The sequence below is a fragment of the Phyllostomus discolor genome, chromosome 8 (genome assembly GCF_004126475.2).
Source record: "Phyllostomus discolor isolate MPI-MPIP mPhyDis1 chromosome 8, mPhyDis1.pri.v3, whole genome shotgun sequence".
NCBI classification, from domain to species: Eukaryota; Metazoa; Chordata; class Mammalia; order Chiroptera; family Phyllostomidae; genus Phyllostomus; species Phyllostomus discolor.
This window is the reverse complement of record NC_040910.2, coordinates 56,451,657-56,462,344: the sequence shown is the minus strand read 5'-3', so window position 1 is coordinate 56,462,344 and position 10,688 is coordinate 56,451,657. Positions and strand designations below refer to the sequence as shown.

At 41.6% G+C, this 10,688-nt stretch overlaps 1 protein-coding gene across 19 annotated transcripts in view; it reads left to right on the top strand.

Annotated features, from left to right (window-relative positions):
- The first annotated feature begins 357 nt into the window (after window positions 1-357).
- The window catches only part of HNRNPM (heterogeneous nuclear ribonucleoprotein M), a 43,897-nt gene continuing 33,566 nt past the window's right edge, over window positions 358-10,688 (top strand). For 18 of the 19 annotated variants that reach the window (XM_028519195.2, XM_036032714.1, XM_028519196.2 and 15 more), the window contains exons 1-2: window positions 358-509; window positions 8,234-8,403. In XM_028519195.2, the coding sequence (XP_028374996.1) occupies window positions 397-509; window positions 8,234-8,403 (283 nt within the window). In that variant the 5' untranslated portion in view covers window positions 358-396. Of the gene's footprint in view, window positions 510-8,233; window positions 8,404-10,688 lie in introns of those variants that run through there. The other variant, XM_036032717.1, reaches the window with a different exon arrangement.

Genomic DNA, 10,688 nt, shown 5'->3' with positions numbered 1-10,688 from the left:
CACCAGTCCTACAGCCTATCCCTAGACAACGCCTTTTTATTTTGGTCAACAAAACTTTCTCTGCCCCTCTGCTCCAGCTGATTAGAGAAAGCTGAAAGTGACTAGGTCTGGGTGGGGCGTGGGGTGATGCCTCCCTTTATTAGGCCTCAAGTGCGGGTGGATGACCCAGCTGGTGTCTGGAAATCGAATTTATTGCAGGAATGAATAACAGCTACCAGTCTGCGCCTGCGTGGGGACGCCTTGGCCTGAATCAGGGGCGTGGCGCAGGATGCGAGGGGACCGAGATGGAGCCGGCCGCGGCGCGCGCAGGCGTTACTGGCCGCGCCGGGTCACGTGATCGCGCAGGCGCAGCGTCGTGCAGTTTGCTCACTCACACAAAGCCCAGACGCGGAGAAAATGGCGGCAGGGGTTGAAGCAGCGGCGGAGGTGGCGGCGACAGAGCCCAAAATGGAGGGAGAAAGCGGTGCGCCCGGCGCGCCGAGCGGCAACGGGGCTCCGGGGCCTAAAGGGTGAGTATTTCACGTCTCCTTGTTCCGGGCCGGCATTTTGTGGCGCCGGCAGCAGCTCCGTTATGTCTGTTGGCTGCTCCCTGGCGCGGCCTCCGTCCAGGCCTTCCCCGAGGGGCCTGCCGTGGGTGTGGGCAGCCAAGGCCGTGAGGAGTGCAGTTGGGCGGCCCCGGGAGCGCCTCAAAGACTATTCTTTGGTCCTAGGGCCTCCACTCGCCCGATTCCTCCAAGCCAGGTCCAACCCCGAGGCCTCAGGCCTGGCCTCTGCGCGGAGGGGATGATGGAGCGGGCCTTAGAGCTAGCGAACCCCCAAGTCTGCGTCCCGCTCACCTGTCGAGTGACCTTGTGCGCGGGGGTTTACATTTTTTCCTCAACACCTACTTGCCTGGGGTCTTAGTAACCCGATCGGTAAAGTGGGGGGGAGGGGGAAAGGAGTTAGCGCGCAGGACTTGGCACGGGTTCGGCCTGGATAAACGGTAGCGAAGGCGGGTAGGTTCAGTACGGGGCCTCGAGGACGGCTCCGGCCGCCTCCTCTACCCCTCCAGTCTCAGGCGCGTGTCCCACGCTGTGGCTCGAGTTCCGCTCTTTGCCTCTCACTTCCTCCCTCAGGTGTGCGGTGGATATTAGTGGAGCGATGGAGTCTTCTGCTCCGTGTTCACCTTTAGAAACAAACAGAAAAAAGAGAGGAAACATTCTCTTCCGTGTTCTAGGGGAACATTTTCCATCATTCTTCTGGCCATCCACTTCCAAACTCCGTCATTTTTTAGAGTCTTGCTTGGGGCTCTGTCTCGGATCCTTGGTTTTAAAATTTTCTGTAAAACATGATCTTGTGTCCCCGTGAAACCCACTCATTCTGATGGCAGTCACCTGAAAGAAGACGTTTTGGCTCCGACTAGCACCTGTGGGGGGAGAAGAGGGGAAGGCTGAGCATATACTTGATTTCCCATAAGTGTTTTAAAAATTGAGGTAACATATACATAATAGAAATGTACAGTTTTAACGATTTAAAGTGTATCATTCAGTTTCATTAAGTGCACCATTCAGTTTCATTAAGTGCATTCAGTGTTGCGCAACATCACCATCCATATTCAGAATTTTTTTTTATCATCCCAAACTTTTTTTTTAGTATTAACCAATAACTTCCCATTCTCCCCATCCCCCCAGCTTCTTGTTAACTTCTTGTAAACAGAATTATACATTCTGTTACAAATTTACTTTTCCTCAAATTTTTAATGTGCGTAACTACAATTTGCGGGGATTAAAAGTGAATATAGTTAAAGCACTTTATGAGCATTCGCTAAATATAGTTATGTTAAACTTTCCTTAGGAGATCAAGAGTAAGGTGTTCTGGAAATAGTATCAACACTTTATTGAAAACTATGGAAAGGGATGTGCCTATTTTAGCCTTTTTTCATCGTCCGTCTAGGGGAGCCTAGTTGGATTTCTGAGGGCTCTATTAGGAGGCCTTTGAGACATTTATATCATGTATTTTTTTTCTTTCAAAGCACTTAATCACAGAATGGAGGGCTGCTAGAATTGGACTAGGTGAGAAGTTGAACTATCTATAGAATATTTAGCATCTGAGGTATTTTAAAAATTTACCATTTTCCACTCATTTTCAAATATTTTGTGACTGATTCATTTGACAAACATAACATGATAGTAAAAATAAAAATTTATATTTAGTATAGATAACTGGGGAGGTAATGTTTATGCTATTCTGTTCTGCAACTAAGAAGAAGAAAATTTTTAAAGATTTTATATATTTTTAGAGGGGAAGGGCGACAGAAAGGGAAATTTACCAATCCGTGGTTGCCTCTCGAGCGCCCCCTACTGGGGCATATCGCCCGCAACCCAGGCCTGTGCCCCGATTGGGTGAAAGGTGAAAGATTTGTACGTTCTGAAGAGAAACCAGAGTATCCCGACTGGGAATCGAAACAGCAACCCTTTGCTTCACAGTCTGGCGCTCAGTCTACCGAGCCACACCAGCCAAGGCAGAAAAAATTTTTTTTGTAATAGTTGAGGAAACTCAGGATATAAGGTTATTGACCCAAAGAAGCTAGGGGAGGAGGACATCTTGACATCAGGACCCTTGCTGCTTTGCAATGATTCGAGTGCTTTTGTTGTTTTTGAACTGTACTTCAAAAACCGTTGTTACACGTAAAAATAAGATACATAAGATCCTGAGCTCAGAATTAGAATAGGGGGCTCTCAATTGTTTGATTGTATGCAATGCAGCCAGTTCTTTTTTTCACTTTGCTCTGTGATTTTATTCATGGTTATGTCAGTTAACAGTCTGCAAACATTAGATTGCTTGTTTCTTTTCAGGGTTCTCAGGTGGGTTCTCTCTTTACAGAGTTTTGCATTCATAGAACTGAAAACTGAATTGCTCCTTCAGTAGTCTATAATAAGTACAACATCTAGGTTTCCTCAGCCATTGCTTTGGTGAGCTTGTTTTTAAAGCCTAATCGGTATGCGCAATGGTAGAAGGCTAGGAGTGAATCAGTTCCCCTCCCTACTGCCCTCAAGAAAATTATTGGTAGGAAAATGTGTCATTGCCATAGTCACTGTGTGCCAAGTGTGTCCTTTAAACCTGTGTGGAGAGTAACCTTTTACAGATGAAGGAACTGAGGCTTAGCAAAGGTACTTTGGGATTTAGGCTTTGATGTGGGACCCTACTTCTTAGTTGCCTGTATCACTGCTCCCTGAAATGTTGTGTTTAACATTTACCAAGCTGCTTTTTTGTTATACTGTTGATTCTCACAGCATCCTGTGAGCTTTATGGATACAGATTTTGCTGGTAAAGAACTAGAGAGGAAAAGAACTTGAATTATGTGGGTGGTTAAGTGGTGGACCTGGAGCTACCATAGTGCTGTGAACCGTGGTCTCCACCTCTTCATGCATTAGAGGGGCTTAGGATTGAAAAGGTTTCTTCGAAGAATCATTTTGCATAAGGGGTGGTTCTCAAGAGTTAAGGGGAATGGGGGAGTCTTTTCCCTTAGGACAGGGGTGTCAAACTCATTTTCACCGGGGGGCACATCAGCCTTGCAGTTGCCTTCAAAGGGCTGAATGTCATTTCAACTCCTTAACAGTTAAGAAGTAGTTACATTTATGCAGCCCTAAAATTGTTTCAGCCCTTGAAGGCAACCATGAGGCTGATGTGGCCCCAGTGAAAATGAGTTTGACACCCCTGCCTTAGGGGATGTGTTCAGGATTTCAGGGTATTGGGGTTGCCATTTCAGACTACATTCTTGATTGAAGAACTCTGCAAGTAAAAGTACTATACATGGGAATGCTGTGGAGGCATGAGAGAGTAGGGATCCATTGTTTTAAACAAGAAAAGTAGCAGTTTTTTGTGGAGTAGGCACTTCATTTTATTTTAGTGGTGATCTTTATAGTATATATAATTTTAGTGTTGTGGATCATTGACAAAAATTACTGATTTTCAAAGAATGAAGGGAGTGAATCATGCAAAGCCATTAAATACACTGACTTGGAAGGTACGGTACTTTCACATATTTTTGGCTGGTCTTTTTTGATGTATTATGAGACAGGTTTCTCGAATTTCAGAAAAGGTTTTAATTCTATTTAGAATGTATGTGGATGCCTGGGTGCCAGAATCAAATATAATCAGAATCACTGGTAATTGGGAATTGAAAGCCAATTAGCAAGGAGAATATTGATTGGTAAGACATTTAGCTGGCCTAGGTAGATAACTTCCTGGGACTTGACAGTAAGTTTCTTTGAGAGGTTACAAATTTGTTATTTTATGTTTTAGTTACAAGTCAGTTACTGGGGTTAGGTTTGAAATTTAATAAACATGAGAAGAAATTTTAAAAACCTGTTGTAAGTGGCACAATAAACTGCACATCGTTTGGTAAAGTGTCAGTATATAAAACCCTCACTCTCCTATATGATTCTATTAACCAGTGTCACTCCAATAAATTTTAATTAAATGAAACGCTCATTGAATCAAGATTTAGTAACACCCTGAAGCTTTTTCTCACCCCTTTGTAATCCTCTGAGCCCCTCCTCCCACCTTCATCTTCACTTTCAAGACAGGGATGAGGTTGCTACTGGAATCCCTAACAGATCAGGGAATGCTTTTCAACACCCTCTAGTGCACAGGGCAGGGTTCCCCACCCTCAACATAGAATCATTAGGCCTAAGAGGTCAGTAGTGCTAAGGATGAGAAACCCTGCTGTAGATTAGGTTGCCAGAGTAGATTTTCTCAAATCTAGAGTTTTATATGATGAAATCATACTGTACTTGGTGTGTAATTTTTTTTTGATATAAATATTTTACGATTTATCCCTGTTGTGTGTAATGTATTACTTTTTGTTGAGTAGTATTTCCATGTATCAATACACTACAATTTGTTTATTCATTTACCGTTAATAGACATTTAGATTTCCAGTTTTGGGATACTACAGATAATGTTATGAATATTCAGGGACAAGGTTTTGTGTGGATATGTGCTTTATTTTCTCCTGTAAGTATCTGGCTGTGGATGATTGTATCATATGGTAGGTGTGTTTCACTTAGCATGTTTAATATCTGTAATATCCTAAATTTGTGGTATTTGTCATTGTTGTCTGTAGTATTCTGTCTATGAAAATGTACTTCTAACTTCTAAAGGGTTTCAGAATTGAGTGTTAAATATATTTTAGGGCCAGAGAAGACTATTTGCCCAATTTTATCCTAAAGATGGGAGAACATTGGATTGAACATATTAAAAATGGACTTTTCAATACCACCATTCTTAAATTAATCACATCCTCTATACTTGAATATGTGTCCTTAAGATTTTATTTACTTATTTTTAGAGCGAGCAGAAGGGAGAGGAACATTGATGTATGAGAGAAACATCGATTGGTTGCCTCTTGCCCATAACCCAGGCATGTGCCCTAACTGGGAATCAAACCAGTGATTTTTTGGTTCGAAGTCCTGCAGGTGGGCACTCAATCCACTGAGCCACATGAGCCAGGGCTGAATAAGTGTCTTGAGTGAGATTTCTCCCAGTTTTGTCAAGAATAGAATCCATGGTGATTGTTAGATTTAAGAAAATGTCAATTTTGTAAAATAAAAAAAAAATCCTCACCTGAGGATGTGTTTGTTTATTGATTTTAGAGAGAAAGAAATACTGACTTTAGAGGGACATCAATTGGTTGCCTCTTGTGCACTCCCCGTCCCCCCAAACCCTTTAGTGCACCTGGCCAGGGAAAGAAATGGTCGATTTAAGAAGCTGGAAGAGACAAAGAGATAATTCTAATGCCTTTTACTTATGAGGAATGATTGGCAAGCAAAGGATTTGGGTACATCAGTGCTGTGCTCACACCTTAAGCATGATCCATATGAGCTGCTTTCTCAGTGGTGAGTCATGTGATATGGATTAACCCCAAACCAAATACACAGCAGCATCCGGCTTAGATGCTGCTTTGGCTGTAATTAGTTATTTATACATTTTGTAATTAGTAGGTGAGCTCAGCAGTCTGTGAAAACACAGACTGGAACTATTACTGTTATGGACCCTGTATCACAACTTTTTTTTATATAGATGAATTGTGAAATACTTGGGTTTCAAAAGAAACTAGTTATATTAAATATATTTCTATCCACAGACCTTCAGTGGGTCCATGAAATGTAGATTACATGTGCATTTTATGCACTTATACTAAGATTTTCCTCCTCCTCAGCCAAGGAGTTAAGCAGTTGATGTTAAGCAGTTGACAGAGATACTGTCTGGCAAATTTTGCTGCAGGATTTTCACATGGAGTAGACAGGTTTCTTCTGAGATGTGTTAGTGGTATGCCGCCAGCATGAGGTGAACCTGGGTGGACAGAGTAGAGTTCAAGGAATCGGAGGAGTCGAGTGTCCATACCTCTCACACCTGCTGGGTGGAAGTCTGTTGCGTATTGAAGTATGGTTCAGATCACAGAGGAAGCTGCTTTGCTTATTTTTGTCTGGGGTGATACCTTTATTAGATACCCTTGTGTTTGGATATGAGGGACCAGTGAAAAGGGAAAAAAACTTAAGAAACTGCAAAAAAATTGCTAACTTTCTAATTTTTTCAAGAAAGTATGTTAAAAGAAAGTCTTCCAGCTACCATCCAGTATTTAAACACTATTTCTTACCCATATAAGAAGAATCCTAGAATAAAGACCAGCCTTCCAATTAAATAAAGATTATTTTGTAAATCGTCAGTACCATAGTCTTGGGTTCCCGCCGCCCGCTCCCCCCGCCCCCCCCCCTTTGTGTCATGAATCACAGCCTGAACCTGTGGTTTGGGAATCGCAGGATTCTCACAGGTGGAAAGAACGGGGCTAGTGAAGCAGAAAGGCAGGACTTAGTGCCCTGAGAGGAACTTCCTTGTGGCTGCCAGCTCCGCAGTTCCTGGTCAGCACTTACCAGGTGTAGGTCTGCCTGTGGTCAGAGGGGCTGAACTGAGCAGGCAGCTCAGGGAACAGCCCCACTTGGCCAATGCATGGGTGCTGCCCTGACTGTACACACTGGCCTTTTGTCCCTGGGCTATGGCCTGTCCAGCTGAAGTTCTGTGTTTTGGAAGTCTGCCTTTTTATTTTATTATTTTTTTTTCCCTCTCCATGTCTCAGTCTAAACTGAATTGGTATATATAGAGCTTAGAAATGAAATGTTGCTGCCTGGAGGCACCTAACACACCAAGGTAAAAAGTATTACAGGAGAGGTTATGCCAATAAAACATCCACCCTTCTTTGCTAAAGTTGGGATAGTTTGTGTGCTGTCTTATCAGGGTTGCTCAGATTTCTGTTTTCCTAGCCTTGAAGTAGGGTTGTATAGAGAATGGTTTCTTCCCATTAGAAATTTTTTTTATATTGTGGTACAGTGTATGTAAGAGTTGCCATTTTAACCATATAATTTAGTGGCATTAAGTACAATGTTGTACGTTATACCAAGAAACACTTTCCATTTTGAGCTTTTATCTTCCCAAACAGAAACTCTGGCTTGCTTCACTTAGCATGTTTTTAAAGTTCACCTGCTGTAGCATGTATCAGTACTTCATTCCTTTTTATGGTTGAATATTATTTTGTATGTATGTGTCATATATTGTTCATTCCACTTATCTGTTGGTGAACACTTGGGTGGTTTCCAGCATTTGGCTATCATGAATAATTGCTATTGGTGTGTAAGTATCTGAGTCTTTGCTTTCATTTCTTTGGGGTATATACCTAGGAGTGGAAGTGCTGGATCATGTAGTGAGTAACTGCCAGACTTTTTATGTAGCAGCTGCACCATTTTACATTCCCAGTTAAAACAACCAAAAAATGTTTTTGTTTTTAAATAGCAGAAGGTCCTTTTATTTGTGAAGCTAAAATTGGTTGGGCCTATGTGTATGACCTCATTTTTGTTTCATCAAATCTTGTAAATCTTTCCTTCTCTTTTCCTGTTTCTATTTTGGAATTAAAGTACCTGAGGTGGAGTTGGCGTCTCACTCCCACCTCTGTTATGCCCCATAGGAATGTGTGAAGGACTAGGAGAGCATACTTTTTTTGAGAATGGTTCTTGATGGTTGGATTTAAGGAGTGAACTATTGCAGCTTTCTGCTCAATGGAACACTTTAGTTTGAATGTCTCATTAAAATCAGTATTAGTCTTGTGTTATATATAACTTTGTGTGAAATCATAAACCTGGCAAATACTGTGTTTCATATTGTGCTAACATATGGACCCTTTTTCCTCTTTCAAATTTAGTGAAGGAGAACGACCTACTCAGAATGAGAAGAGAAAGGAGAAAAACATAAAGAGAGGAGGCAATCGCTTTGAGCCATATGCCAATCCAACCAAAAGATATAGAGCCTTCATTACAAACATACCTTTTGATGTGAAATGGCAGTCACTTAAAGACCTGGTTAAAGAAAAAGGTAATGGTACTGGTGGTTGAGTAGGGTAAGAAGGTTGGTGTGTCATCTTTTATGTGGCTAATTCCTTGGTTATTTTTTCGTCAGTGGAAGCTGTTCTGGGTAGAGCATGTGTTCTGTCCAGGCTTGAGAGTTACGTTCCCCTACCCATCCTACTTTTTTTTCTTTTTCTTTTCTTTTCTTTCTCTTTTTTTTTTCCTTTTTTTTTTTTTTGTGGTCATGCACCTGTGTGTCAAACAGGGTAGTTTGATGGTCCCTTGGCCTATAAATGATTTTACTGGCTTAATATGGTTAATAGGGTTTCATTTAAGGTTGAGAGTAGCCTCTTTGTGTTAAGGGAATATTTTGAATTTTTTATGTTAGATGGGAGAGGTTTTACTTTTTCTCTCGTGCGGCCCCCCCCCCCCCCCCCCCCCCGCCCCCGCCCCCGTCTCTCTCTCTTTTTAGCTTTTAAATTTCTCTGGGAAGTTAGTTTGTTTAAATTTTGTGGATGTCTTCCTGGGATCAAAATTTGGTAGTTGGAACTTGTGCTGTTCAGATTCTAAATTATAAAACATTAGCTTGTGTTTAAATTGTTAGGCTGTTTTCCCCTGGGGAAAAACACTTAGATTGGCAATTGGAGAGCTCAGAATAAGGCATGTGCTGTGTAATGCAGTATCTTCAGGTGCACATTAGTCAAGGCCCAGGTGTCCAAATTCTGGCCTAGGGCCGGAAGCAATGGAAGCTCTGCTGCCACCAGGAGGTCTGAGGAGGTTGGTTGCCTCTGTGGTCCTCTGCCTTGCCCTCTGCACATACCATTTGTGTCCTCTCTTTTCCAAACTCTTGTTCTGTTTCTTCTGTCTTCCTTTCCTTCCTGATTCTTGGTCCTGCTGGTGGCACTCAGGGCTAAAGAGCTTGCTCAGCCCTGGTTTATGAAACTGTTCTTAGAGCACAATTTGTCTAATGTCTCAAGGTTTCCCCTCACCCCCACTCCCAAAGGAAACTTAGACTCAAATTATTCTTAAATAGAGTCTTTTTGAAGGACTAAAAGGTACTGGTTTTTTTGGAGCATTCACAATGAAAAGAGATTTGAGATTGAATTGTCAAATGATTAACATTTCAGTGACAGACAGAGCTGCCACTTGGATAGGCCATTTTGGTATGTGTACTGGTGCTCCCAGCATTGGGTTTTGAAAATATGAATGGTCTACTGCCATTATTGTCCCATCTCTTGATTTGACCATGACATGCCAGAAGCACTAGGCACTGTGAACCTCTCTGTACAGTTTTTGTATGCTGCTCCCATGTAGTATTTCTCCAGATAACATGGATGGAAAATGTTTTGGTGTGAGTTTTGTTTTCCTGCCTTGATCAGCCAAATCATTCCTGCCAATGCTCCTAGGGCAAGAGTGAAGTTTCTTCTTTTTGTCTGAAGGGCGTGTCATGTGGCATCCCAGACTCAGTGTTCTTGGTTTTTGGGACTGCTGCTTTAATACAAGCTTAGAATTTCTGTACAGTAAAGTTGGGTCTCATTTGAATTAGTTTTTGGAATAACCCCCAAATTTGTGTTCTTGTGATTTGGTTGAACCACTGAATTTATACTTCCATTGATAATAAGGTATAGTAGTTCCAAGAACCAGGAATGTGGCCTTGAAAATGCAGCATTTTGTAAGAGATTGCAGGCCAAATTATTTTTTCATTTTTAAGAGTGTGTGAACCAGTTTTGGGACATGATGGATAAAGTAGGTGACATTTTTACTGCTTTACCATTCAGTAATTCAGTTTTGGAAGCCTTAAAGCTGATAGCAGCCGCCGCCGCCATGATGTTTCTGGATGTAGAAGCAGTTCACCTCAATTTCCTATTTTGAACTGTATTAAGTGTAGAGCCAGCCTGGTGGTTTATTCGGATACTTCCAAACTGGTTCTCATATTCCCATGGCATACTGCTACAAATGCCCTGGCTCAGCCCTTTCAGTGTATTTTTGGTGGTGTAATTTAGAATTACAGGTGTGCAGTAAATCAGTAATTTTAAACAAACCTTAAAATGTTCTTGCTTAGAGCTCCCCTGTACAGGTTAAATTACTTTTCTGCTTGATTAAATTACTAACTGATGGGTTGTGGGTAAAGGAATTCATAAGAGAAAGGTCATCTTTTTTATGGCAATGCTTTTATTCATTCAGTATGTGAAGTCTAAAAAAACTGTTTACATACATATGACTCCTTAAGAAATGTTTTTATGCTTTTTATTATGAGGTTTTCAAAATAGATTTTTATTCATGTCTTGGTATACCAAAAATAAGTTTAAGTGG